A 27,891-nucleotide genomic window follows, 5' to 3' on the forward strand; every position below is an offset into this window, starting at 1 on the left:
ATTGGACTTATTAGGGATCGATTCTTTGGTACCTCAATTATCAGCGCAAAGAATTCATTGATCATCTCATATGATCCAGTGTCATAGTCCAGTGTTTCTTCTTTTACTTCTATGCCTTCCGGGAACCGAGGAGAAGCCCGCGATGTTGGTTGTTTGGAAGCCCGCACAAAAGAAGTATAAACAAGGAAACACAATAGGAGCATAGCAAAGGAGAAAAACAACAAGAGACAAATTAAGGCCCATCGAGGAGAAAAACAACGGAGGATCAGGAAACAACAAGAAAAACAACCGGAGCCAAGAGACAACACAAAAACAAGCGAGAGTAAAGAAACAGCAAGAACACATCTTGACTCAAGAAACAACAAGAAAACCGGAAAAACAATGGAAAGACACCATCCGAAAACAACCGATAATCAAGAAACAAAAATAACCGAGAGTCGAAAAACAAGAAGAAAACAACCGGACTCACGGTCTCGGGCCAAAGAACTGGGGCCCATCTTCCACTACTCGACCCATAATTAAGGCCCATCCTCCCGACCTGGTCCATATATTCTTCTTTTAAACCAAAGCGGACCCGAACATCATCCTCTTTGCCCGACCCCCTCTCTTTCTCCTTCTACTGCTCCAACGGCGATCACCGATTATCATTATCAAGAAAGTAACCTTGGCAGGATGGGGGAGAGGCAGGCGACGTTGGCCACGCATAGAGGGTGCATGGAAGAGAGACGGGCGGCCCTAGCCTTGCAAAAGAGACAAGAAGTTAAAAGGAGCCGCCTTTAATGGCAAAAGGTCATTCATCCTAGTTGGCCAACTTCTTTGGCTGCACTAATTAGAATAAAATCGAATACCCACAAATCAACCTATATTTAAGATGGCCCCAAAGAAATAGTTGCGGCCGACATTTGCAAGCCTCATAGCGGTCATCTCGAAAATTCAGTTGCAAACATTGAGTCAAGTTCATCCTAGTTTGGGGTGAAGGGAGCCCCCCAGCGGGAATTCATGGAGAAGCCTTAGCGTCATATTGTGGTCATCGTCGCCGCAGTATATCCTCCATCAGAAGTAGAGGCAGTTGAAGAACCAGATCATTGGAATGTTGAGGGGCGACTTCATGTCGCACTAACCACCAAGTCTGGCATTCATGAGGCCGGCCTGTCATTCACGGTGGATTGCATTCTCTGCATCCTAACCCACCCATCTAGACCATCTCATTCCCATCGGTTCCTGGTCACACTGCCCACCAATGCAATGATGATCTCCCTAGCACGAAATCAATGTGTTGGATCAAAACCGACCTCGTCACTTTGGGTGACTGCCCTCTTAAGCATGACTATAGGCACCTTAAAAAGCATGCAATGCATGGTCTCAGACAAGGAAAAATGACATCATTAAATCAGGCTCTTTTAAGACCAAATTAACCGCAAATTAATACAACCACAACTTCTATGCTTATCAATCACCCTCGAAAAGAGCTCTACTTGGGAATCCTCATATTTACACCAATAGAATCACTGCAGTTTAACCACATATCTAGTATTAATAAATTTCGCAAAGTAAGAATTATCAACTTGCACAACTATTCCATTTCACGCCACAAATAACCAATTGAGGGGAGAAGAGTAAAACTTATGAAAACCATCGTGCATTATAAGATTGATTAAAGTTGGTGACCGATTTCTACTTGAGACCACAGATTAAGGGGGATTTTGCACATTGGACCTAACACATTTTGAGAATGACAAATGAGAGACATGAGAAATCTTCCCCATAAATCATTAAGGATGTCTGGACTGTCTTGGATGCCGTTGAGAGCCTGAGATATCAACCGTCTTCGATTGCGATCGGCAGATTGGTGATCATGCTTGGGGTGAAGAATCACCGCTTAAAACCCGTAAATCCAAAGATGAAGGAGATTAGAGGCAAAAAATTGCTTCGTTGCTGAAGCCGCAGCAACCAGCAACTTCCGGCTTTCTTGATTTGTGTAGTTCTTTAAAGGTGAAGATCCACAAAAAGCCTTCGCTGACTATTGAACTCCATTTATCCGTCGCTCAATGTATGACCCTAAACAGAGGGCGTTGATAGATTGTATTCCCCTATTTCTCGATCCCAGAGCCTTGCCTTGGATCCGGCGCACAGATAGAAATTCAACAAAAAAAAATTGAAGATCTTTGGTTATCGCTGAGAAGATGGTCATGCATTCAAGGAGATGATGCCCCCAATCATTCCGCAAGCTTCTCGACGCAAATACTTACAAACCCTAGGGACAAAGAGAATCGGGTTGTGTCAATGATGGCCCAGCCGGAATTATTGCCTTTTGCCGCGTTCCCCAGAGACGGCGCCAATTATGTGCGTCGGAGAACGGGGGTGACGGATATTATTGGGAAGGACTCCATGCTCCGACAACCCACAGGAAAGGAAATATCGAGAGGGAATCTCAATTTCTTTCTCCGACGCTTAAAGGAGTAATCGGAGGCAGAATGAAATGAATGAACTGTCCTTTGAAAGTTACATATCTGTAGAATATTAATAAACGTTCTCTAACCATTAGCAATTATATGGAAAAAGGTTTAAAATTGAATTTGGATAACTGTTCCTACCAAATTCATGGCTATGCTTTTTATTAGGGTTTGTGGGCTCGCTTTCGGACCGTGCCTTTAGGGGCATTTAGTTCACGAATGCTTAAATGAGTAATTGGAGATAGAATGAAATGAATGAACTGTCCTTTGAAAGTTACTACCTCTAGAATATTTATATGCATTTTCTAACCATTGGCAGTTGCCTTGAAAGACGTTCAAAATTGAATTTGGATAACTTTTCCCGCAAAATTCATGGAAATGCCTTTTAGTAGGATTTGTGGGCTTGCTTTCAGACAGGGCGTTTAGGGGACATTAGTTCACGGGCCTTTAGTATTTTTTTTGTTGGAACTTGTTTTTATTTTTCATAAAGTTTGTGTAGTAATGTGTAGCCGTATTTGCTCCAGATTAGTTCTTGAAATGAACTCTAAAGGGATTTTCATCTAGGGGCACCAAATGAGTTGTTTGAGCTCCGTAAGTGTGGTAGGACTCGTCTCAATTTTTTTTTCCAATTTTGCTAATAAAATGGCATTTATTTTAACTTTCTGCTCAAGAATCTGATTCTCTTGAGTTTTATTGAACTTTCCTACAAGAGAAAGAGAGGAAAAAAAAAACCATTTTAGAAACGTTCATTCATTCATTTTTTACGAGTTACTAGGGGATGGTATGCATGAAGGAGGTATTACAGGCTTACCTGGTACCTTGTGGTAGAACATTAATCCTTCTTCCTCAATAGCTCGAACAATGTTGTCCCGATTAGTAGAAGGACAGACCGCTACGGAACCGCGATACTCTTCATGCCTCAGAAAATTCAAATGCCTAACTGTCTTGATAAAGAATTGTCTCAATTGAGGAATTCTTTTGACTCTGCTCCTAACTTCCTTCTTATCACTTCATCTTTGAGCTTGGATCTTCTCGTCTTCTATTGAACTTATTAGGGATCGATTCTTTAGCGCTTCAATTTTCAGCACAAAGAATTTGTTGATCATCTCATATGATCCAGTGTCATATTCCAGTGTTTCTGCTTTTACTTCCATGTCTCCTGGGTCACGAGGTTGTGTCAAAGATGACCCAGCCGAAATTATTGCCTTTTGTCACATTTTCCAGAGGCGCAAATGATGTAGGTAGGAGAACGGGGGTGTCGAACATTGCCGGGAAAGACTCCATGCTCCGATAACTTGCAAGGAAGGGAATACCAAGAGGGAATCCTGTGTTCGGTCACCGATGCTTAAGTGAGTATTCGGAGGTAGAATGAAATGAATGCATTGTCCTTCGAAAGTTACATACATGTAGAATATTTATAAGCGTTCTCTAACCATTGAAAGTTACATGGAAAGAGGTTTAAAATTGAATTCGGATAATTGTTCTCACCAAATTCATGGCTATACCTCTTAATAGGATTTGTGGGCTCGCTTTCGGACCAAGCCTTTAGTTCATGAATGCTTAAATGAGTAATCGGAGGTAGAATGAAATGAATAAACTATATTTTAAAATTTACATACCTGTAAAACATTTATAAACATTCTCTAACCATTGGCAGTTACCTCAAAGGAGGTTCAAAATTAAAATCATATAATTGTTCCCACCAAATTCATGGCTATGCCTTTTTGTAGGGTTTGGGGTCGCTCTCGAACCGGGCATTTAGGGGCCTTTAGTTCACGGACTCATCAGTATGTTTTCGGTTGAAATGAGTCTTTATTTTTCCTAAAGCATATGTTGTAATGTGTAACAATATTTGCTCTGGATTATTTCTTGAAATGAACTCTAAGAGGATTTTCATCTAGGGGCACTAACTGAAAGTTGTTTATTTGTGATTTATTTATGTTCCGTTTATATTGTATGTTAAAAAATAATAAGAATGCCTCAAAGTAAGAACCTGGGTGGGCTGAGTAACAGGTGTCTTTATTGTCCATGTTGGTATTCGCGTCAAACGGTTCCACTTTAGGCAAACATTTTCAAAGAAAAAAAAAACTCTTGCTTCCAATCGAGCCGAGGACGAGTCTCGATGAAACTATATCCGTTTCTTGTCCATGTATTTAATTTGATAATGGGTTTGTCGGACTTTGCATCTCAATTCAAGCTCGAAACTGGGAGTTACTTGCCTAGTTTGGGATTTAGTTTATTGAAGAATTTCAGGCTAATGCGATGCCGTGCCCAGGAGAGCCAAACACTTACGAAGATCGGTTATGGAGGAAGAAAATTCTACCATTTTTCCAGTGCGATCCCCAACTTATTGTACTGCTTGTCAATGTTACTCAATGTAATGTAAAACATTCGTAGGCCTTTATTGATATTATCATAGTTTGTGCTATGTAAGCACCCATTATGAAGCTGGATTGCTAGGAGCTAACCTACCCGAGCCTTCCAAATCTGAACTTGATGCGACCTAACAGGTAAGGTTGTCCCCGGGAGAAATGCCAAATTGGTTGCAGTAGCCGGTGTAGTACTGAACACGCGCTTGTACAGCGTTACTGTCTCCGCCATTGCACTCATTACCATTGATGGCTCTAATTGTAGCCCCAAAACCTTGACCGATCACGGAATGCACATTGTTCATCCAGAACCAGAAAGCTGTCTTGAACGAGATGACGGGGTCATTGGCCACTGTTTCAGGAGAGTTCAGCCCATCAAATCCAATGTCGTTTCCCGCTGGTCCGTAGTTGTAATTCCATGAAATTTGGATCGGCCCGCGACCATAATAGCCCTTGTTTGGGGCGCATGGATATTGCGTGTTGCTTTCATCGCAGTAGTCCTTAGAAGCACCATCTATCTCTTCTACGTGGCAAAAGTCTGTTGATTGAAATGAAGATCAGTTACAGAATCAAAATCGAAGCACCTATTGTGGATATAATGTCTTTTGCAAGATCAAATCATTGCAGAAGATCAATAATGCTGAAATACACGTGCTCTTGCCAATATATTTGTTTTCATGATCATTGGTACGTTAACTATCAAAGATGTTCAATATTAGACATGTGTTAGGTACAATGGACCAACTCAATTATTTGTTTGGATGACATGCCCGGAAAATTCATTGTATGTGGTTTCATCATTAATCATGCATGATTAATGTTGATTAACTCAGAGATGATCGACGAAGAGAGCCATGTATATATATATGTATGTGTTTATATATATATATAGAGAGAGAGGCCTTACGTGCAGTTTCATGCGTGACATGGGCAAAGAATGCTGCAATCTCCCTCTTAGAATCATCTGCAGAACCACCAGCGAACTGAGGGTAACTGTTGGCCACATCGAGAAACGCTTGCCTTGTATAGAAGCTCTTCCCAGCACAGCTCGCATCAGCTTGCCCTATGATCCCATTGAAGAAGCTGTCGCTCACGATATCGGCAACAGAGCTGCCACCAGAAGGTGTGGCGGTGGATGGGGTGGAGGAGTAGCACGGTCCTGACCTGCAGCCTGTGCCGCAGTATTGATCTCCTGTGCCACAGTATCCATACTGGCTGCAGCACAGGTCAGGAGAACACCCACAGTTCTGACCATATGCTTGCTGTGACGTTAAACCGGAAATTAGGCAGACGAGAGAAAAGGTTACAAGGGTTTTTCTCAGATCCATTTTGAGAGCTACTTAATCAAGTGAATAATGAGAGATGCTGCCTTTACCGATAATCAGAGGGGCTATTTATAGGCTAATTCCACTGATCTAGGAGAAGCAAAAGCAAAGTCTATTGCTGCTTTATAAGACCATATGAACGTACAATGTTTGTAAATGGCGTGTAGCTTACGGATCTGGGATTTTTCAAGACTTGACCAAGCTTATAATTATCATTAAAGAGTATAATAACGACCTGCACAATATAACCACGGGTAAAAAATTAGCATCACAGATTTGGCTAGGGTAAGATGATGCAAGAACAGGAAATTAATCCCATCAAATAGGCTGAGGACGTTATCTAGCTCGTGGCCTATCCAAAAAGAAAATAATAATAGTAAGACAGTTCACCGTAAAGATACTGATATTAACAGCATCGATTGTTATTATCTTAGAAGCAGTATCGGATACAAAAGTAAGTCAAGCTCATGAAAAGAGTCCATGTCATGTAAATATTCATCCAACATCGTTTTCTTCATTATGTAAGTTCTTCAAATTGATATAATTGAATCAATTTTTTATTCGTATATATACTTTGGTTAATTTCCCTCTAAACTGCTGTTGGATATTTATAACTTCACATTTAGATATATTCACCATAATATGTGTAACATTGACTAAGTACTGTTATTCTCGATTGGATGACTAAAAATTTGGTTAGATGTTTAATTTTAGTCTTTTATTAATTATATTTTCTCGCGTAATGTATATATTTTGGTGAGTCAAGAATCAAATCGATACTGTTGTGACATAATTCAAAGCGACAAGTTTGATTGCATAAATCATGCTCTTGCTACCAAGAGTTCTTAAAATTGGGCCTCGTTAATCCGGAAGAGTTATTATTCTTATAATTCCGGTGATTGAATATTAAAGATAATTCATTTTCCTGAAAAGTGTGTCTTTCGAGATATTAACCCGTGCTTTCTTTTGACAAGGATTGCAAGTACTTACCATTCAATCGATATTTTGCTTGTCCCTACCAAGAATACTACTTAGATGGTTAGATCATTTAATTTTTACCGCTCCCTAGATCATTTCAGTCGTCATCTGGGTCCTCTGCGCGCAGAGCATGGCAGAAATGGAGGAGAAGACCGCCCACTTGGTCGCGTTCCCGTACCCAGCACGGGGCTTAAGTCAAGAATCAAAACTTTTTGTACATGGACGAGGAAGTTTCGTACTAACTCATGGCTTTGGATGCCGAAGTAGAAAATATCTTCTTTTTCGTCTTATCAACCTTCTCAACTAAATTTGATTTTAGGGAGAGCAAATAAAACAAGTAGAAGACAATATTACGAGGTTATTTTATACTAGGGTAAATTTTTAAAAAAAAAAATCCAAATGTTTAGAGAATTTTCAATTTTGTTCTAAATTTTATTTTGTAAAAGAAAAAAAGAACTGCATTTTTTCGAAATGTTTCAGAATTGATCCCTCATTACAAATTCCGTTATAATTTTCTTCCATTTGCCTAAAGGACACTATGGAACTCACCATATTTACATATCATCTCATCGTTCTCTCTACCCCTTATAAAAAGATTCCAAGCTTACATAAATTTTTCAATTTTGTCCTTTTTCATAATTGAAAGGCCACACTTTTTAAAATGTCTCAAACGTGATCTCAAGGGCCTATAACAAGAAAGGATTGCCATCAATTGGAGCCCCAATATGGTTATTTTGTTACGTGTTTGTGTATATTAAACTAGTGAAAGAAATAAACATATACAGATCAGGCAACCCTAGAGACAATCAATGGAAGAATTGAAACAAATAGATCATGTAAGAGCATATAATAATGAATAGAATATAACCATCATCAGAATTCAGTTTGATCGGTTACAATTAACAAGAGCAAGTATACAACTTCCGATTTGTACTCAAGATGAATGCTTTCATGCTTTGCTTCTCAGGCTAATATTATTTCTTCAATGTCAGTCTAGGGATTGGTGTTTCAGGATAAAAAAAATTTCTAACTTTTACGATAACATCAATCGTACTGCAAAACAAAGAGGTTTCAATCGCGGATCTCTTGCAAAATAAAGAGGTTTCAATTGTTTCTTGTCATAGGCCCTTGAGACCTTTTCTTAGACATATGATTTTTTTAATTACAAAAAAAAAATCTATGATAAAATTGTGAATTTTTTTAAAATTGGGGTTTTTCTCAAAAGGGTGGAGAGAATGATGGGGTGATGAGTAAATCTGGTGAGTCCATAGTGTCCACGTAGACACAAGGACATGAATTATGGTGGAATTTGTAACGGGTACCAATTTTGAGACATTTCGAAAACATATATATATATATATATATATATTTTTTATAAAATAAAATTTAGGATAAAATTGAGAATTTTTTGAAAACTAATGTTCTTTTTATTTGTAATTTACCCCAGTATAAAATAACCTCATAATATTGTTGAGAAGATTGATAAAACGAAAAAGAAGATGTAGTCCTGGAGCAACATTAGTTGAGAACTAGAGGATCATGCGTCGATGTGGGCCCCTACTTATTCTACACGCCAAGGGAGACTCAAACCTGGTTCTCCCCTTGGTCTGCACGCATGACCACCTCGTTTGCATTCATTTCTTATGACCTTTACCAGTTTAATATATTTATTCTATATTTGAAATTTTTCATTTTAAAACTAATATTTATCTTTTTATTTGTTAATTTGATAATCCAAGTGATTTTATATCTCCACCCATATTATAATTTGTACATTCTTTTTAATACTATTTATATCTAAACTATATTTTATTTATCATTTTATCAACAAAACTTTTAATGTAAAATTAGTAGTTATTCTTTCATTTTGATAATTTTTGAAACACTTTATATAGACATTTTGTTACTTTTAATTTTTGAATTAATATTCAATTTTCTTATCAATAAAAATATTAAACACTTTTTCTAGCATGACTAAAAATATATTATTATTATTATTATTATTATTATTATACTTAATTTTTTAACATTTCAAAAATAGATATTTTAAATACTTTACTTTACAATTTCTTTTTTAGTTTTTTACTGCTATTTTTCTAAAAGTTATCGAGTAAGAAAATCCCTCAGTAATCCATTTCCTAGGGATTTATTACCTCAGTGATTTTTTTATACTTTTTTTTATTAAGGAATTTAATACGCCAGTATTTTTTAGTTTTTTTAAATTACAGATAGATATTTCCACAGAAAAACTCCCCCAAAAAGTAGCACATTTTCTGGTGGCACACGCTGACGTTCCTAGAGCTAGAAGACGGCTGCAAATTGACCAAGCTAGGAGAGAGTTGTACAGCTCTTAGACTATCGTAATGCTAAATGACTGCGTTAGCATTAGGATAAATCTGCAAAAGACAGCTAATAAATCAATATAAATGGAAGTGACCAAAAAAAAGAAAGAAAGAAAGAAACATATATGGAAGAAACCAATAAATGGAATACCAATGCAGGAAGGCTTCCCTGTGTGAACCCATAGTCAACATTGCTAATACAAGAATTACAATAATACAAACCTTATGAACACCCTAATATTCTTGCAGAATTTATAGCCGTACAATTGAAGTATAGAGTTTCATTTCCACAAGCTGCCGCAATGAATGGTGAAAGAGACGCAGAGGGGGTTGAATTCAATTGACCATTTTCACCCCAGAAAGAAACAAACTGCCAGGCACTCCTCAACCCCGTAAGTAAAAACCGATCGAAGCTTTAGGAGCTCATAGAGAAATCACTGAACGACCCACAAGAATAGAGAGGGAGCCCGATAATGGCAATATCATTCATGGAAGCTGAATATTGAGCATCAAGATGGTCAGTTGATGATACAACAAATATCTATTTCTGTTGCTCATGGAATGGGATCAGAAGGCGTTAATTTATTCATTTTAGATACACAAGAGGCTCAATTGTTGACGAAGATCAACATTTTGTGGCAAACTTGCCGGGATGCACTGAAGAAGCTCTTCTTTGCTGCACAATTGCACCACTGATTGACTTCAAGGAGCATCCTCTCTGCAAAAAGACGCCACGCACATGCGATAGATTCAGCTTGGTCTTGCTTTCTTTTCAGATGCAATTATTTCATCATAATAGATGCGCAAATCTCCACCAGCATGATGGAGATAGATATCTGACTAATGCTAAAATCACCGACGACTAAAGTTACGCAGCATAAAAAAGCTGCTTCGCCATAACATGCGGAACTTTTCAATAGATAATGGATACCACAAAAACAGATTCATGTGGAGGAATGCTATGAGCTTAGGAACGACGAGTTGAGCCCCCGAAAGTGAATGCACATGGTTTGGCCTAGGGCACTATGAACTATTAGACATTATGTACATCTGTACATTAAATACAATGAACCCCGCGACTAATAAATTATCTAGGAATGAGAGAAGTACCACTTGTCCTCATCTGACTTCAGGTATAAATGGTTGTCTTTAATGTAATCAATCACTTCATCTGCGGTAAGATACTTTATTGATAACCCTCTTGAAATGCACTCCCTGAAATCAACATACAAAAGTTCAAAGCTCCAGGTTGCTGCTAAATATATTCATTCAGTGCTACAACAAATATTGACGACAATTTTATTCAGATTTTACCTAACCCTTGTTGAACTGATCTGATTAGGCACTAGTTCGTCCACAACTTTGATGTTCACCTGAGAAAATATAACGCTTAAATATAAACCACCTTTGGAGGCACACAAAAAGTGAACTAGCTATGCTCTACCGAGCAGCACCTATCTGAGAAGTGCATGCTTAGATAAAACCTGTAGGAAATAAAAGAGAGAAATCTCTCTTCCTTAAAATTTGAAATGCACAACATATCATTCAGACATAGACCAAATATCATGATCTCAACACGAGATGAAAATTTCTGAACTTAAAAATGATTTGACAAACCCAATTTGGACGAAGAATTTGGTCATAGTGGCATAATTTCAAGCACTGAAACATCATTAATTACTTCATGGCAGCTCCATACATACAAAGAAATTCTCCATAATTACGAGTTAGCACATGCATAGTAGAAAATGCAGATAAAACCCAAGAAAATCTTGTTACCCGGTGCTCGCTCAAAATCTCATTATCAGTTATTATCTTCTCAATATCTTGCCCTTCTCTGCGAATGCAAACCACACCAAAGTCCTTGCATATGATTTTCACCTAGAGAAACAGAAAGGAATCTTAGGGATATATTGGCTACTTAGCCACTCGTTAGTGTATTACATGAGAAGTCTATACTACAGCAAAAAGAGAAAAATAATGTGAACAACAAATCTCCTATACCTGCTCCGGGATCCAAACTCCTGGTGTACTAAAGGATTGAAGCAGATCGGAACCGCAGACCAGCATGACTTTCAGGGAGTCTAAATAGTACATGTGATCAGCAAATATTTATGTTCCTCCCGCGACCATGTACCAATGTACCCTATCAATTATAAGAAAGAGAAGATAGCAATGTTGCTAAATATTACCCTCTGATAGCAGCCTTTCCCTGCACAAGCAACTCTTAATTCTGGACAAAACAGCTATAGTTCGCTGATAGGTACTCTGACTTGCCTGTAATAACAAATTTGAATTTTCAAAAGAGTTTCCTACTGTAATAAGAATGGACCATCTAATATATCTTACAGACTAAAAAAGTTCAAATTAGTAGAAGTGCTGAATGTTTTAAACAAAAGGAGTGCACGCTTGTGGAGAAAGAGAAATAGAGAAATACCTCCCATGAATCCACCATTACAAAATCAGAACTTCTTGAGGCCAATTGGCATAATTGTATCCGATGTTCAGCTGGTATGAGGCCCTACAAACCATATTCATTCCATGGTTGAGAAGACCCTATTTGTGGCAAAGAAATGCAAATAACTCCTCTGTGACACAATATTCAAGCGTCAGGCACAAAAACCGGACCATTACATATTTAGGACACAATTCTTAAAGCAGCTTATGTTTCTAACCAGTTTATTCAACATCAAATAATTTTTGCAAGTGTCGTACCAATTCTTTAAAATGTTATTTCGTGAGTAAAATATCAATTTAATGAGCTACCTAGTCCTTCCACCTATTAATAGCAATTCCATTTTATTAATTGCACACGATAGGTTCAAGCATTTGGACTACTAGTGCATCTAATCATATATTTAGGGTACATACCCGTTTCTTGTATTCATCATTTACAGGTGACATATAGCTTCCAATAACAATATATCCCGCTGCATTTAATGCGTCCCTTCCCAGCTCTGAGGATTGAAGTATATATCATCAAGGGTGGGGACCTCAATGCTCAATGTTGTCGTTATTTCAGTGTGTGAAAGGAAAACAAAACAATTTGCAGAAGGTTCAGAACTCTTACCAAACAGACGTAAATGCATGTAAGTGGGAGGGTTGAAACTTCCCGTGGCTACAAGAACCACATACTTCTGTTCCCTGTTCCACACACATGATCATAAGATATTCGGGGAGTTTAAACCAGAAATTTTAAAAACTAAGCGGGGCGATCTCATTTGAACAATCTCCACGAGCATTCGGGAACCAGCTAAGCAATATTCTTCTAACCGTTTTCTCAATCTGGAAACATATATTCAGCAAGGACAAAATTCATAGGACCATCGAGTTCAAAAGATGGAAAGCTAAACAATGATGATTGGCAGGAGAAAACTGAACAAACCATAACATGACAAGGAGTTTAGAGAACTCACGGATTGATCGTGGATGTCAAGGACAGTTTATCCGTTGGCAGTGGAACATCCATCTCACCTCACCTGGTGATGGGAATCCAAAAAGAATATAAGAAAAATCCATCAACAAGAGAGCAAGAAACTCCAAACCCATCAATGTAAAGCCCAGAGTCAACAGAATCAAATAGAAAAATCAGTTTCATATCACTCTGCGTTGCGTTAAAGTACAGTTGCCTAACTCCGTTAATTTCGCTGACGAACCTGGTGGGTGGTCGATTAGGAATCCGAGGGCCGAGCAGGAGAGCTCCAGCTGCAGGAGGCGGAAAGGCCCGGGGAGAGACCGCCAGACCGAGGAGAGCCCACTGAGAGACGTGGTGGTGGCGCGAACAGGGACAGAGGCAGAGTCTCTTTCTTTCAATTTAACACGCACTCTTGACCTGAACTTGTCCCGCGCAGGACGGGTCAAAAAGGCGAATTTGCGAGCTTCTAAGAAACTACTGGGATGGCAAGATTTTCATTTTCACATTCTCTACTCTCTGTTCTGCCAGAAGAAAATGAAATTAAGGCCAGGGGACAAACTCTCGGTGCATCATCTATCGTTATTGACCTGAATATGGCAGAAACTCAAAGGCACGGACGGACCCTTTTGAGTAGCTTTCGCGATTTGGATTTCCCACGAACAAAATTTTTATTAATCTATCCCACTTCCAATGACAGTCAAAGCAGAAAAGCCTAGCAATCGAAGGAAAAACGATTCAGGCTCGAGCTCGATCCAGGCTTGGCTCGGTTGAGCTGAAAAACGATTCTGAAAATTAGGGATTTTACTAGCTTGCATAGAGCAAACAGTTCAATAGCCAAGTAATCGAAGGAGAAGAATATGAAGATAGAAATCTTGAGAGAGTAGAGGAAGGAAATCGCGACTCTTCTGTAGGGGCACGCACGGCTACGGGACGGCGTCACGGCGTTCGACACTCGGCTCGGCGAGCTGGGCGGGGGAATGGTCCACCGGCTAACTCTGCAACTGCAAGAGACCTATTGTCCGTGGAGGGCGGGTGAAGAGAGAATCGATTTTGCTAGGTGCCGCACAGACAACGGACGAGACAGAGACAGGAGAGAGACAGATCAGAAACTTTGATTTTCTTAGTCATTTTTTTTTTTTTTTCATTCAATTGGAAGACAATTGAGGGGATATCTCAGTTGGATCTGAGGTGGAATTGCTATTAAACCAAATCCTTAAACCTATTGCATACAATTAATAAAATGGAATTGCTATTAATAGAAGGTTGGCACTTTAAGTTGATATTCTACTCGTGAAATAATACCGGTAGGATACCTACAAAAACAACTATCTATATCGAAGAAATTAGTTAGAAAGCATAAGTTGCTTTAAGAATTGTGCCTTATATATGTAGTGGCCCATTTCTTGCGAGGCACCTGAATAATGTGGCATAGAAAGGATATTTGCATTCTAACCACAAATAAGTTCTTCTCAATCATGGAATGAATATGGCTTGTAGGGCCTCATATCCATCGAATATCACATATTGTTATGCCGATTTCGCCTCAAAGAAGTTTTGATTTTTTAATGGTTGATTCATGGTAGATATTTCTTTAGTTTTTCTCTCCCTACAAGCATGCGTCACTTCATTTACAACATTAAGCAATTCTACGAATTTGAACTTTTATAATCCGTAAGATATATTAGATGATCCATTCTTCTTACATTGGGAAAACTCATTTGAAAATTGCAAGCAAATCAAAGTACCTATCAACGAACTGTAGTTGTTTTGTCTGGAATTAACAAATTGCTTGTGCAGGGAAAGACTACTATCGGACTGTAATATTTAGCAACATCACCTTCTTATCTTTGTTATCAGTGATAAGCTGTATATGTACGTGGTTAAGAGAGGAACATAAATATTTTTTGATTGAATATAGACTACACGAAGTATGATGATCTGCGGTTCTGATCTACTTCAATCCATTAGCATGCCAAGAATTTGGATCCCATAGCAATTATACGAGACTTGTTGTTCACATTATTTTTCTCTTTTTGTTGCAGTATGGACTCCTCATTTAGTACACTAAAGCAGTGATAACAAGTTGCTAAGTAGCCAATATATCAACAAGATGCATTTCTCTTTCTCCATGTAAAAATCATATGCGGGGATTATGGTGTGGTTTGCATTTGCTAGATAATGGCAAGATATTGATAAGATAATAACCGATTATGGTTGTCGCAAGCAAGATACAGAGAGGAGAGAGATAGAGTCAGGGATTGAAGGAGATGGAAGATGACTCTACAAGACTGTTCAAAAGGAACCAAATTTGAACCGAACCACTCGTACATGTTCTTTTTCCATTTGGTTCGGCAGGACATGATTAGTTTGGTTAGTTGCCAAGCTATGTTCAATCGTTTCTTTTCTTTTCTTTCTTAATAAAGGCCGGGAGGGGGAGACCAGCGTAGCAACTCACTTCTGGAGACCAAAGGAGCTCCACAGCCGCCATGGAATAGGTAAAGGGCTAGGTGAGATGTTTAAGTAGGGTTTCGACCCCTTGACCTCCCCTTGGAAGACGAAGTTCGTTACCAGCTGGGCTACCAAGTCTAGAGTAGAAAAGTTATTAAAATCAAATAGGATTGCATACAAAAAGAGAATAACGTTGGGTGATGCCATCCTCTTATTGGGCGGTTCAACTTTCAATTTTAATCTCAAGGGTTTGAGATTCATTAAATAATCACAACCAACCCAATACTCAAGTAATGATTAGTCTCAGTTATTTGGGGGCATAATCTTGTAATATAACGAAAATAACATTGGGAAGGCCACAAACAAGAAATAATGGAAAGGTTTGTAAAAGCTTTTAAAATTTGAAAATGTCGGCGCACATGAAACAATATTAGGCCCGCGGGCACTTTTTCATTAATTTGAATTTTCATATATCTAAATAGAATATGGTAGTTCATAAGTGACCTTGCTAATTTCAAGTGGACCGAGTCCCGAGTTGAAAAGTCACTAAATAAAACAATATTGGATACAAAGAGAGAATATCGTTGCGTGATCTTATCCTCTATTTTGCCGGTCCAAGTTTCAATTCTAATCGCAAGGTTTTAAGAATGATCACAACCAACCCAATACACAATCAACGATTAGTTTTAGTGAATAGGGGCATAATCTCGTGCTATAATGATTCACGGTTCACCAAAATAATAACGAAAAGATTTTGAGAAGGTCACTAACAAGAAATAATGAAAAGTTTGTGAAAGCTTTTAAATTTGAAAATACCCGCGCTCGTAAAACAATGTTATGTACATGCACTCGTTTTAATTAATTTGAATTTTCAATTGTCTAAATAAAAGATCATAGTCCTAATTTAATAGGCCATAATTGTCCTTGCTAATTTCAAGCGGACCAAGTCTAGGGCTGAAAAGTTATTAAAATCAAACATGACTGGATACAAAGAGAGAATATTGTTGTTGATGTCATCCTCTTGCTGATCGGTCTAGGTTTCAATTTCAATCGCTAAACTGATATATGTCCTTCATTCTTTTGTTTTTTAGCCCCTACAGCTATATAGTTGAATAGCTGTTGATGTTGGCGAGCAAAATTGAACAACCTCCGACCACCATGCTCGAGCGTAGACAATTTCAATGGATGATGGATTGGAGGACAATACGACATGATAATCGAAACGATCCGGTGCTTTCGGTCTTAGTCTTTATGAAGGAGCAAGTCTTTAGTGCATCTCTCACCAACTATTCGAGGAAATGTTTCTTCATCAGGACTTGCTTGTGGCCCATCTTCATCTCTATCTCTTGTAATGGTTCATTGATTCAGATCGGCCTCATTTGCCACCTCTAATATGTGTCTTCTACTTCGCATTGGCATTGCCTGCGGCTGCTCCTCCTTCCCCGTCTCTGCTTAACATTGCAACTTCTAGCAATGCCCTTATTTATTCCTGGGTAGGTATATCTTGATTCAGACACATCACTGATCTTTCTCGGAATAGTGGATTTTGAGTTTATTATTCTCTCGTTGATGGAATTTTGCTCCCATGTTTGATTCCTGTGCCAGGTCAAATGGATACTCCAATGTCAATCTGAGCGTTCCAATAACAACTTTGTAATGTTATGTTTGTTCAGTTTTCTCCGGCCTCCCATTTGCTCCCACAACCTTGATGACCAACCTTGCTTAGCTTTCCATCTTATGATTGTTATGGCCCTATGAATTATGTCCGTGTTGAACATATGCTTTCTACTCGAGAAAACAGTAAAGAACAGTGCACAGTTCAGGTTCCTAAATGCTGATGACATTGTTGCAAAAGAGATCACCCCACTTAGTTTTTGAAATTACATATTCAAACTACTGAATATCTTCTGAAACCGAACGGATATTGTTTTATTTTCCTTATATTTATATTCGCAAGAGTTTTTCATCCTCTTCTTTTGTATTTATAGGTCCTCTGACGCCCTTCATACCTGTCGGACCAAATAAACAAGAATATATCTATGTATGGAATGCACTAATGATGATATCACCATTTATTTCCTATTAAATTAAATGTACCTACGCCAGCCCAGGAAACCAGCCTTGAATTATGCCCACTTTTACGTCCTTCGGATACTTGACTTCCGCTCAATAGAAATGAGTTCAAATCTTCTTGCCCAACAAGCTGTCCGACCGAATCCTCAACGGACTATTTTAGGATGTCGCCGAGGTTATTGGATTGGATCTTCTCGATTCATCGGATCTGACCCTCTTCCTCTTCACGGGCTCTTATCCTGGGACGATAAATGGGTCGGCCATCTATATTGGGCGTCGTTGGGCTTCTTGATTCATCAAACTGCCATAGGGATTGATTTTGGCCCAGCCGCTCATATACGACCCACCAGATTATCCGTTCAAATAATTATCACACCCGACACACGAAGTACGAAAAATAAGTGTCAATGCCAATATTGATTAATATCATTTACGCCTAAGTACGATCTTAAATTACGTGGTGGTGATGATGATGATGAGGAGGACGACGACGACGACGATGACAATAATAATAATAATAATAATAATCATTATTATTATTATTATTGCTACTGCTACTACTGCTGTTGCTGCTGCAGTACTACTGCTGCTGCTGCTACTCCTATTGCTACTGCTCCTGTTGCTGTTACTGCTGCTGCTGCTGCTATTACTCCTGCTACTATTGCTGCTGTTATTACTACTACCCCCATTGCTGCTACTACTGCTACTACTCTGCTATTGCTACTGCTTCTGCCACTGTTGCTACTACTATTGTTGCTGCTACTGTTGTTACTACTACTGCTGCTGTTGCTGATTCTACTGTTACTGCTGTTGTTGCTACTCCTACTCCTATTACTATTACTACTACTATGATTATTATTTACACCAAATTCTTTTTTTTTTTTCAGGTCAACAATCATCTTCATAGTCTAAAAATTGTTTTTTGAGGTGTTAATCCATGGCAAGTGTCATTTTTTATTTTTCATTCCAATTTTTTTCTTCTTGCTCAATTTTACCCATAACTTTTGATGTTCTTTTTTTCTTACATCCTTCAAAAATATTTCAAAATTAACATGTCTTAATTATCTATATATTATTGAACTAAAACAGGCCACACCCTACCAAAGAAGAATACCGTTTTGATACTCACGAGCTTTTTTTTCTCAAAATGATGTCACACCCAACTTTTGTCTCTATAAATTTGCGAAGAAAATAACAATAAAGTGGGTGTTATTGGAGTATTTGAATATTTCTCCATGATGATGTCTCTGCTCTAATCAATCCCCTATTTTTTTCTGTTTATCTTTTCTTTTTTCTAAAGCAAAAAATTATTATTGTCAAACCATTATATATATATATATATATATATATATTTATTTAAAATAACATCATTACTCATAACTTTAAATTCGTAAGATTTCAACGAATAAATTTGAGAAATTTAATATTTACGATATAATAAATAAGGTAATTCCTTCTTTGGTAAGTAGAAACTGAGTTAATTTCATTAAATTTATATATTATAAGCTCAAGTATCCATATATTTGTTTTGAACTCTGTTATCCAGAAATCTAGTTGAACCGCAATTAATCTAGTCGAGCTAGGTCAAACCATTAATGGGTAAAGCTCTCCCGGCGTGAATTTTTTGCATTCACAAATATTTGAACTCGATACTTTAGTTAAGCGGAATAACAGACAAACCGCTTGAACCAAATAAAAATGTATATTTTTAACTAATAGTGCTAAACTAAAGTTTGTTCATACATTACACTGATATTTTATATGACAATGGTGCTTAGCAAGAACACTATATCATAGTATTGTAATTTAACAAATATATAAAATGTTATACTCAATATGAGCATATAAATATTATACTTAAATGTAAATAACTATATTTGCGAGACTGTAATAGCACTCCTATATAACAAGGTTAAAAGAAATATAGGTACAAAATATTCTTTATTCTTTTTATTCCTTTTTTTTTTAATCTTGATATCTTTATTCTAATTCTTGTTACTATCTGTTTTATATCTTTTTAAGCATGTAATGTAAAGCATAACTAATAAATAAAATCCATCTAAATAGATTTTTAACCATCTATTACTTCAAAAATATATTTATCTTTTCTTACTTTACATTATTAACAATTCATCTCAAATCACGAGGAGCCACATGACTTCATGAACCTTCCCTTCTATAGTTACGTTTACTACAAGTTTCTTTTAAGTTCTATCACTTATTGCCATTTTATTTTCCTCCGCATTCATATATGTTCACAAAATTAATATATTTTGAAATTAGAGTGTTCAATCAATTTTAAAGAGTCGCGGTATATTAATTTGATAATATTACTAATATCCATTCTCATACTTCGATCATATGAAAATATTGATTGCAGACAAACGGAGTTTCCGGACACCAGCAGCGTAGCTCGGGCTCCTTCCTAGTGATCAAGGGAAATCAAACCATGCCAAATTTTTTAAAAGCCCAGCAAATACGTAACAAGGCAAAGCAATTTGATTATAAAAAAAAAGCCCATGTAAATTTATGGCCCATAAGCGTCTCCCCTGTTCCCTCTCCTCCGTCCTCAGCGTCGCTTGCAGTTGCAGTGCTTCTCCTCCTGCGTCGTTGAATGCGTAAAACCCTAAACCTCTCTCTCTCTCTCTCTCATTCTCGGTGACCTCTTCCGCTGCAACTTCTTCCGCTTCCGCAGCTGCTCCGACGTGCCCCAGCTGAACTGAGAGAGGTGGGCGTTATTTTAAGTCTGTAGGCTCTTGATGCAATGCCAGAGATAAAGTTCTAATTTTTAGTTGAAAATGTGGTGGGGGAATGGGGACCTGTTGCTTTAGAGTAGATAGATGGGCAATTCTTGAAAGACCTCCCGAATTTCAACTGGCTCGGACTTGGTTGAAACCCGCTTCTTCGTAAGCGGCAATTGTTTTGCTGGTAATTCATGTTCTAATGTTCCAGTGATTGATTATATATGTCTTCGATCCAGGGCAGGTTGGAAGGAAGCTTGCATGGCGCTGAGAGGGGTGTGGCAGCTCCAGAAGCTGATAGTGAGCTACTGCGATTGGGGAGGAAGCAGCAGGGGGATCAGGTACTTGCCCCTCTATTCATCATTAGAAGAGTTTAGCACTGTTATAGATAGCTGTGAGTGCACTGTATACTACTAGAGGCAGTAGTAGTGAGGGAGAGATCGGCTGATGGTTTTGGACGGATGAACTCGAGAGAGTTTCTCAAAAATGCTAGTACATTTATTCGAGCTAGAAAAGAGAAATAGGGGTCCTTCTCGAGGTAGGTTTTTCGTCTTTGCCTGATCTCTCATTGTTTTGTGATCAATCTGATACTTTGCGGATTGAATTTAGTTAAATTGTTAATTTCTTTTTCTGTCATTTCATTTTTCTTTTACCCAATAAACTGTGTTGACCATTGTTTTTATCTACATATTGTGCGAAATGTGCTTGAGGCCACTTTGTGACAATGTCAGATGTTTTATTGAGTGAAATGGGTAGATCTTCTTTCAGAATTAGGCAGCAATTGGATCATAGTATAAAATTTGTTAGATTTCTCGATCTTCTCATGGGGATGATAAGCTGATCAGAAGCTCGTTTAGTAATGCCAATCTAGAGTTGGGTCTCTCAGGATCATATATAGTATGTCCTGATGTTAAAGATCATCGCAGTGGACCTTGTGATTTGCACATTTACCTTGAAATGGTTCAGAATTTGCCTGGTCCTTGAGCTTTAGCTTTTATTTCTAAATTTTTTTCTCCTGATGGAGTTTGAGTTACATAAGCCCCATGGGCTTTGGAATGAGTTCAAAAGTAAATGGAGTCTACTGTTTGATTTAGTGCATTGGTTGTTTGAGCTTATCACTTCCTCGGTTCAGTAATGAGATGTTTTCTCAGCCTTGTATTTGTTTGCTGTAATCCCTCTTAAACAGTGGTTCCTTCCTCCTGTTTTTGAATCAAATATCAGGGCATTTATGGAGTCTCACTTACCAGCCTTCAAAGAGAAGAATCCTCAGCTGGAAGTGGTTGCCGAACTCGTACGTGGCCAGCATCCTCTCTTGAAGGGGTTTTACAGTAAGACTCCCTCTTTCTCCCTTGATACCGTGTGTGAAGATTGGAGCTTTTACTAGCTTTAAAAGGTTTGTTTGGCTGAACTAACAGAGAACAAGAATGAGCGGGTAGTTTGCGTGAGGAATATGGATCCAGAAGAAGTCCTCCTGCATGCAACAAGGTTGAGGAACGCGTTGGGTAGGAAGGTTGTGAAGCTCAGGACGAGACACGTGACCAAACACCCAAGCGTACAGGGTACTTGGACGACTGGTCTCGAGCTCTAAGTCATCAGGGGGATGTCGGAGTATTTTTTTTTCTTGGTTCTTTCGGTTATAAGTCATCAGGGAGTGAATGAGCACCATTCTTTCTGGATAGATGGGTTAAAAGATTGTGTCCAAACCGGGAAGTTTGATATCAATTTTCCAGCTGTTTTAGTACTCCCTTTCTGTTGAAGTTCCTTTATACTTACCAAGTGATAAATCAATATCAATAAGATTCAAAGGAAGCAACAAGAGCTGCATTGATCGCCAGTTATGAGAGTGACAGAAGTACATCTTTCTTTCATCGTGGGAGCTCGCGTGAAAATCTCGCATTAATATCTTGAGTGAAAAAAGAAGGAATAGCTTAGGTGATTTTGTGACATGATGGACTATTAGATGGACTTGATGACGATCAACAGTTTAGATTCATTTCACAGTTAATCTTCAATCTGTTTAGTGTCCTCTCCAGGGTGTGAAATAAAAATCAGGTATTGCTAGTGTTTTCTTTCGGTTAAGTTGGCTCTTCCCATTAGAACTTCAAAGATGAAGGTGACCAGACTAGCACATTGAGTTGCAAGTGTGACTCCCTAAATGGATAAAAATTCAGACGAGCTACCGGAATCGTGCCATGATGAAGGTGAACAGACTGGCACATTGAATTGCAGGAATGACTCCATAAATGGATAAAAATTCAGACGAGCTATCGAATTGTTCATGGCACCTAAACTGGTTCAATAGTAAAGTTCTGCAGGGAAAAAAAAAAACATTGTCTGAACAAAAGTTCCATTCGAAGAATTTCAAAATGCGCAATGTTTTCTTAGCAAGAGGCAGATAAATGACACGCTGAGCATTCATAGTAGACATGTAGGCGTTTGTCCTTACTGCGATTCAGGGATAGACTTCATTAGATTTTTGCTTGGTTTCGGAGATCACAACCCTGCCGAAAAATGACAATTAGCATAGCACCGACTTTGCAAGTTAGCTGAGGCAGCACAGAAAAATCAATCTTGCACCAAAAATTTGCAACATCTAAGACTATTTATTCCTCAAGACTAGGTATACAGAAAGGAATTTTATCAGATCGCTGCACAATTCATCTGCAAAATCGACATGTTATCGAGGAAAACTGCATTCACCTGTCTCGTCATCTCAAAACCAAAGACTATCACCATTACCGCTACAAAGCAGCAATGCAATAACTTACATAAAGAAAATGACAATGTTTATACTTCATCATATTACATCGTAAAATCTCTCAAGAAAAATATGACTTCAGAATCCAAATTTGGGATTCTGGGATCATACACCACGAAACCAGGCCTTTCAATCATCTGAACTGAAGCCCTGGAGATGAACCCGACCAGCAGCTCCAAGAAAAATCGCTTTAGAAGCCTGGTGTTTGGGGGATTCAGTATATAAAGTAGAAGATATGTTCCATGTCATTTCATGCATCAATGATATCCCCTAATTAAGCATCATTAGCAGCAGATGCATCCTCCGCAGCCTTCTTCTCCCTTTGCTTGTCCCGTTTCTTCTTATTCTTCAATGCGTTTTTGCTCATCTGCCTGCATTGATAAATAAGACGTGTCTTAGGAACTAACAGCTGGGGATTCCAATAGATATTTCTGATACTGTTCAGCGTTACTGCAACAAAAGAATAACAAACTTACTCTGAAGGGCTTCCTCCAAAAAGCTGTCATACAATAAACCAAACCATCAGAACAATATAAAGCTTAACGCCAAGCTCAATAAAGATTATAGTTCTACTCATCACAAACGAAAGCTATGGGTGCAAGTTGAATATTTAAAAGGGTCCTAGAAATCTGGCTCTGATCATGTTACCAATGCTTTCCCACAAATTATAGTTTGAACACGAGATTTAGGCCTATAGAATTATTGTACATTTGCCAAACGACTAGAAACATAAGAAATGTGTGTCCCATTCTCTATTCCTTTCCATTCTAAATAGTTTCTAGTGAAATATCTATATTGACATTTGGACTTCCGTTTAGAACTTCCATAGCAATTAGTTTTATTTTCTCAGATACAGTATTGACTTATCATGCCACTTGCAGATTGATATCAATCTCAGTCATCTTTTCATACAGCATATTATCATCACGTATAAAGTCAATGAGAAGGTAGCCAATGATGCTAAGATGAAGGATGGTCTTCTAGATTGTCTATTACATATAAAGATATTCTTAATCAATCTGTTCTGCTTATACCTGTGCCTGAACAGCAGCTGCAGACTTAGCATGTGGTGGACGGTAGGCAGCAGGTTTCTGTGCAGGGGGAATTGCAGTTGTGGGTTTAGCAGCTGCTTGAGAAGATTTTTTTGCCTGTCCTGAAAATGATGAAAATAAAAATTAAATCATAACATGCATCACAAAAACGCATAAGTGATTAAAGTAGCTATGAGTTACAAATAGAATACAGAACCTTGTGGTTTGCTTTCTTCAATTTTCATAGAGCCAACAGACTTGACAAGTTCAGCAATTTCCCCAAATCGATCGGGGGATTCTGGTTTCCAATCAGCCTGTAGAAAAAGCTACAACATCAATTATACATGAAAGTGAGCTCACACAGAGCATCTGTAAGAACAGCGAACCATTTGCAATCCAGATTGACCTGATACAACTTGTCGAACATCTTCTTGTAGTACAGAGACCCATTGGGATGGAATATCTTAATCCTGCAGTGTGTAAAACGCAAAAAGAACTGATTCAGTATCTTTGAATCAGATAACTAAACTGGCCTTAGATAAAACAAATGAGAAAATGAAGCATCTTACAATACAACGATAACTTCCAACAGAAAGAAATGGTTAACTTACCCATTGTCAACTTGCAATCTTGGAGCTGTTGTCGCAGTCATGAAATAGCGGCCATCGGGAGACCATTCACTAGTTACAGACCATTCAGCTTTTGTTGCTCCAAGTTGTTTCTTCTCCAAGTAGTCCCAGAATGCCTATAGTACAGTCAAGCATGACAACTAGTGGTTGAGGCAACATGCTTGATTGCACAAACTACTTTCGAGTATGACATGGAAGGAAGATAATACAATGTTTTTAATAAAAGCAAAAGAACTATAATAAGCAAATACACAACTTTGGGCTGGACGTTGAATGATGGCCATAGTCAAGAAGGAGCAAAAGACTTACCATATCTCCTGGCAAGTTACCAAAACCTGCCAAACATAAAACTGCAAATTTCCAATTAAGGACACAAATTCCATACGCAGATAACAAGGAGATATGATTCGTGGAATTTTTGCTATCAATCAGAAGAAGAAACAATATACGATTTACTAACTGCAATGGAAAAACTATTGCTGTAAAAACTAGTAGTTTTCTTTTAAGGATACACTTCCCTTTGGGGTTCCAGCGAATAGTGTTGTATGGGCCCGTTCCAAGTTCAAGGAGTGGATTGCACTTCTTGTCAAACACAGTTGCCTTTGCCGGCATAACTGAACAGGGTCAAGGAACAACATAGGTACAAGACAACATCTGACAGAATAAAATATTGCATGCTCAACAGCTGAATATCCATATAATACAGGTGGTAAAAGTCCAGGCTTCATTTTGGTAGACTCTTACTAGAAGAAACTACGAAAAAATGCTGTAACACCAGCTGAAATAAGAGAGGAAATAGAAACCTAAATCCAAGTCCTGCTTTTATATCATTCATCTTATTATTTATTATACTAGGCACAAAAAACTACCACAGTTTAATCACACTTGAATCATCTTATCAAACATAAATCATTTGCTTTAGTTTCTTAAATAGAACTATCTTTTTTCTTTTGGCATACTAATCGTATTGGCACGGCCTATTATCTGGAAGTAACTAAACCTACCACCATGAATGTTTAGTAGAATGTCATGAGCTGCTACCCTCTTAATATTTACGAAGGATACATCCATAAACCACAGCAAATTCTGAACCAGAATAAGACCACTGAACATCGTGAACTGGTCCCTCCTTACCTGCAAATATACTTATGAATCAGTTTTGCAAATACAATAAGTTAACAAAACTTAACAGATTAATTAAATTAGGAAAAAAAAAACACGTACGAAGAGGCACAAGCCCTTCATGGGTCCCGTCCGTTGTCAAGTAGTTCAACTTTGATTCACCATAGTAACTTTGGTTAGTTTTATCAACATCAGACTGGACAACCACCAAAAGTCCAGTAGAACCATTGTTCCAACTTAGTTGCACTGAGGAACACCTGAAGAAACTTCGCCTAGCCAGAGGTTGGCTTTGTAAATCTTTTGCGCAAGCAAATATCTGAACACTGGCAGGAACACCCTACATGAGCAGAAAACATTAGAAAAGATTAGATTATCAAAGATATAATCAAACATAAAAACTGCAGTAAAAAGATTGAGACAACAGATGTCAGCTGCAGCCTGCAAGAGAGAGATTGAAAGCACTTCTTAGGGTAGAGGCTGAGAAAAAAAACCAAGATCTAAGTGAAATCTCTCAATTGACAGCTCAATTGAATTATGCACTGATAAGTGCAAAAGCTTTTTCTAGTGGGCTTCTGTCATACCAACTGTTCAATATCTAAATCATTTATAGAGAGCTCGACCTTGCAGCTATCTGGTAAAAAAAAAAATATGCAGTATCAGTTGCCATTTCTCTGAGCATTTCCTGTTAAGAATGAAGAATCAGGAAAGGTACTCTGGAACTACTAAATCAAGTATCTGGGAAATGGAGTATGTTTTGGTCTATCTCATGCACCTCTCCTTCTTGTGTTGATGGCAACAAATCCTAAAACTACACAATAAATGATGGAGTGCAAACCTTAGACTCGGGCACAAATGCTGCCACATGGGAACCTGTTGTCTTGGAAAGCTCAAGTGCAGCCACACCTGGAATTCTAAGCCTATTTATGATACCTCTAGAGAGATCACCAGCATCAAAAAAATGTATCTGGTTGGTTGCAAGTCTACAGGCAACAGCTTCATCAGAACTGAATCGGATTGAGGGCCTGGGAAGTGCAAAGATCATCAGCTAAGAACACAAAACTAACCAAGTTGCAGGAGGTTATAAATTAACAGCATGTACCATGTAGTTTTAGTCATGTTCTTCTGGAACAGCTGATATACAGAGTCCCCAGTCTCTATTATCCACAGAACAACATTTTTCTCCTGAGGAGTCGTGGACTTCTGAAAGGTTTGAAGGTAAGTTCCACAAGGGGACAGGATGGCAGCGAGAACATTAGGAACCTCGAAGGATCTAATTTCTTTGTAGCTGCTGCAATCGTATATGCTAATCACTGATTCAGACTTCATAACCATGAGCTTAGAGCCATCTTCGCTAAACCCCGCACTCTTGCAAGGAGCTCTTTCAAGCTTCACACTAGGTTGATCATTGGTAAATGGGGGTCCATTCCACAGAGAGAAGCCATCCGGTTCTCGAACTTAAAAAGACATGACCCGAACATAAGGAAAGAGTGGATTTACAGAAAAGGAAATGGAGAGACAGCGATTTAGTACCTAAAATTTCCAATGCCGGTGGAGTCACCACTGTCGTCATTTTCCCAGAAACTGCTAATATAACCAGCACTAGGTTACCCCAACAGCGGTCGGCTTCTGCGCATAATGGTTGAAAAACAAGTTATCATGAGATTCCATTGAATCTTGACTCATGGCTACTGAGGTAAAATCAAATTTTGAGAATCGAAAATCCGGCATTACCCATCAACTACCCCGGTGTTAAACCCTCATGATCGACAAATCCTTTATCCTACTATGCAACTGATGCTTGGCTTAAGTGAATGTTTTAACTAAGCTTCAACAAATTAGCAACCGCATGTAATTGATGAATGCAATCTTGCAGCCTTTAGGTGACTCTTTGGAACTGCCCGGAGATGCGAAAGCATGAACAGTCCAATTGGCCCCCGTGACAACGACAAAGGCGCAGAATTTCCATTCCTTGGCTCTGATCTCCGCGTATGAGAGAGAGACAGAGAGGGGGGGGGAGAGAGAGAGAGAGAGAGGTCTTACGCAAGCTTCGGTTTCCGGTGTGGGAGCTCCGGCGGGAATCAACGCCCGGGGGATGGCGCTGAAGCGACGTCGATGAGGGAAATCAACTTGGCGGGTTCAGTTCTCTTCCAAGGCGCATTGCTGAAGTGAAGGGCTTGCAATCAGATGCAACAGAACAACCGTGCACT

At 38.4% G+C, this 27,891-nt stretch overlaps 4 protein-coding genes across 14 annotated transcripts; 1 reads left to right on the forward strand and 3 right to left on the reverse strand.

Annotated features, from left to right (window-relative positions):
* Positions 1-4,787: 4,787 nt before the first annotated feature.
* LOC116194263 (endochitinase EP3-like) lies at positions 4,788-6,208 on the reverse strand. The gene is made up of 2 exons (XM_031523032.1): positions 5,730-6,208; positions 4,788-5,360 (listed from the first exon to the last, which is right to left on the reverse strand). Exons 1-2 carry the CDS (start codon positions 6,148-6,150, stop codon positions 4,957-4,959), a joined length of 825 nt encoding a protein of 274 aa, XP_031378892.1. The 5' UTR covers positions 6,151-6,208; the 3' UTR covers positions 4,788-4,956.
* Positions 6,209-9,637: 3,429 nt separating this feature from the next.
* Positions 9,638-14,009, reverse strand: LOC116197322 (nicotinamide/nicotinic acid mononucleotide adenylyltransferase-like). 8 transcript variants are annotated; one of them, XM_031527425.1, is made up of 13 exons: positions 13,804-14,009; positions 13,505-13,594; positions 13,124-13,398; positions 12,884-12,946; positions 12,538-12,611; positions 12,339-12,424; positions 11,905-11,988; positions 11,660-11,744; positions 11,472-11,551; positions 11,247-11,348; positions 10,782-10,840; positions 10,578-10,682; positions 9,638-10,185 (listed from the first exon to the last, which is right to left on the reverse strand). In XM_031527425.1, coding segments are annotated over exons 4-13 (729 nt in total). In that variant the 5' UTR covers positions 12,937-12,946; positions 13,124-13,398; positions 13,505-13,594; positions 13,804-14,009; the 3' UTR covers positions 9,638-10,184. The 8 variants fall into 8 exon arrangements, with proteins under 8 accessions (XP_031383285.1, XP_031383284.1, XP_031383283.1 ...); XM_031527424.1 differs by having other exon boundaries at positions 13,124-13,403; XM_031527423.1 differs by having other exon boundaries at positions 13,784-14,009.
* A 5,955-nt stretch (positions 14,010-19,964) lies between these two features.
* Positions 19,965-21,978, forward strand: LOC116194121 (54S ribosomal protein L51, mitochondrial). Of its 2 annotated transcripts, none has more exons than XM_031522851.1 (4): positions 19,965-20,131; positions 20,384-20,485; positions 21,366-21,472; positions 21,560-21,978. In XM_031522851.1, exons 2-4 carry the CDS (start codon positions 20,406-20,408, stop codon positions 21,730-21,732), a joined length of 360 nt encoding a protein of 119 aa, XP_031378711.1. In that variant the 5' UTR covers positions 19,965-20,131; positions 20,384-20,405; the 3' UTR covers positions 21,733-21,978. The 2 variants fall into 2 exon arrangements, with proteins under 2 accessions (XP_031378711.1, XP_031378712.1); XM_031522852.1 differs by having other exon boundaries at positions 20,389-20,485.
* An 828-nt stretch (positions 21,979-22,806) lies between these two features.
* On the reverse strand, positions 22,807-27,870 carry LOC116194612 (eukaryotic translation initiation factor 2A). Of its 3 annotated transcripts, none has more exons than XM_031523459.1 (14): positions 27,725-27,870; positions 27,215-27,310; positions 26,784-27,138; positions 26,520-26,706; positions 25,787-26,021; positions 25,628-25,696; positions 25,075-25,176; positions 24,872-24,912; positions 24,545-24,678; positions 24,340-24,403; positions 24,151-24,259; positions 23,937-24,055; positions 23,379-23,401; positions 22,807-23,273 (listed from the first exon to the last, which is right to left on the reverse strand). In XM_031523459.1, exons 2-14 carry the CDS (start codon positions 27,252-27,254, stop codon positions 23,177-23,179), a joined length of 1,575 nt encoding a protein of 524 aa, XP_031379319.1. In that variant the 5' UTR covers positions 27,255-27,310; positions 27,725-27,870; the 3' UTR covers positions 22,807-23,176. The 3 variants fall into 3 exon arrangements, with proteins under 3 accessions (XP_031379319.1, XP_031379321.1, XP_031379320.1); XM_031523461.1 differs by having other exon boundaries at positions 24,151-24,247; positions 27,725-27,869; XM_031523460.1 differs by having other exon boundaries at positions 27,215-27,307; positions 27,725-27,860.
* Positions 27,871-27,891: the final 21 nt, after the last annotated feature.

The sequence above is a fragment of the Punica granatum genome, chromosome 2 (genome assembly GCF_007655135.1).
Source record: "Punica granatum isolate Tunisia-2019 chromosome 2, ASM765513v2, whole genome shotgun sequence".
Taxonomy (NCBI): domain Eukaryota; kingdom Viridiplantae; phylum Streptophyta; class Magnoliopsida; order Myrtales; family Lythraceae; genus Punica; species Punica granatum.

Excerpts from the sequence above, each read along its gene's own strand:
- LOC116194263 (XM_031523032.1), bottom strand. The coding sequence starts at position 6,150 with ATGGATCTGAGAAAAACCCTTGTAACCTTTTCTCTCGTCTGCCTAATT. Across the intron at positions 5,361-5,729 it reads TGTCACGCATGAAACTGCAC|ACTTTTGCCACGTAGAAGAG; the intron begins GTAAGGCCTCTC and ends TTCAATCAACAG.
- LOC116197322 (XM_031527425.1), bottom strand. The coding sequence starts at position 12,936 with ATGGATGTTCCACTGCCAACGGATAAACTGTCCTTGACATCCACGATC. Across the intron at positions 12,425-12,537 it reads CATGCATTTACGTCTGTTTG|AGCTGGGAAGGGACGCATTA; the intron begins GTAAGAGTTCTG and ends TTCAATCCTCAG. Across the intron at positions 10,841-11,246 it reads AGATTTTGAGCGAGCACCGG|GTGAACATCAAAGTTGTGGA; the intron begins GTAACAAGATTT and ends ATATTTTCTCAG.
- LOC116194121 (XM_031522851.1), top strand. The coding sequence starts at position 20,406 with ATGGCGCTGAGAGGGGTGTGGCAGCTCCAGAAGCTGATAGTGAGCTAC. Across the intron at positions 20,486-21,365 it reads GGAAGCAGCAGGGGGATCAG|GGCATTTATGGAGTCTCACT; the intron begins GTACTTGCCCCT and ends ATCAAATATCAG. Across the intron at positions 21,473-21,559 it reads TCTCTTGAAGGGGTTTTACA|AGAACAAGAATGAGCGGGTA; the intron begins GTAAGACTCCCT and ends CTGAACTAACAG.
- LOC116194612 (XM_031523459.1), bottom strand. The coding sequence starts at position 27,254 with ATGACGACAGTGGTGACTCCACCGGCATTGGAAATTTTAG. Across the intron at positions 24,404-24,544 it reads AGATTGCAAGTTGACAATGG|GATTAAGATATTCCATCCCA; the intron begins GTAAGTTAACCA and ends TACACACTGCAG. Across the intron at positions 23,274-23,378 it reads TTTGGAGGAAGCCCTTCAGA|GCAGATGAGCAAAAACGCAT; the intron begins GTAAGTTTGTTA and ends TTATCAATGCAG.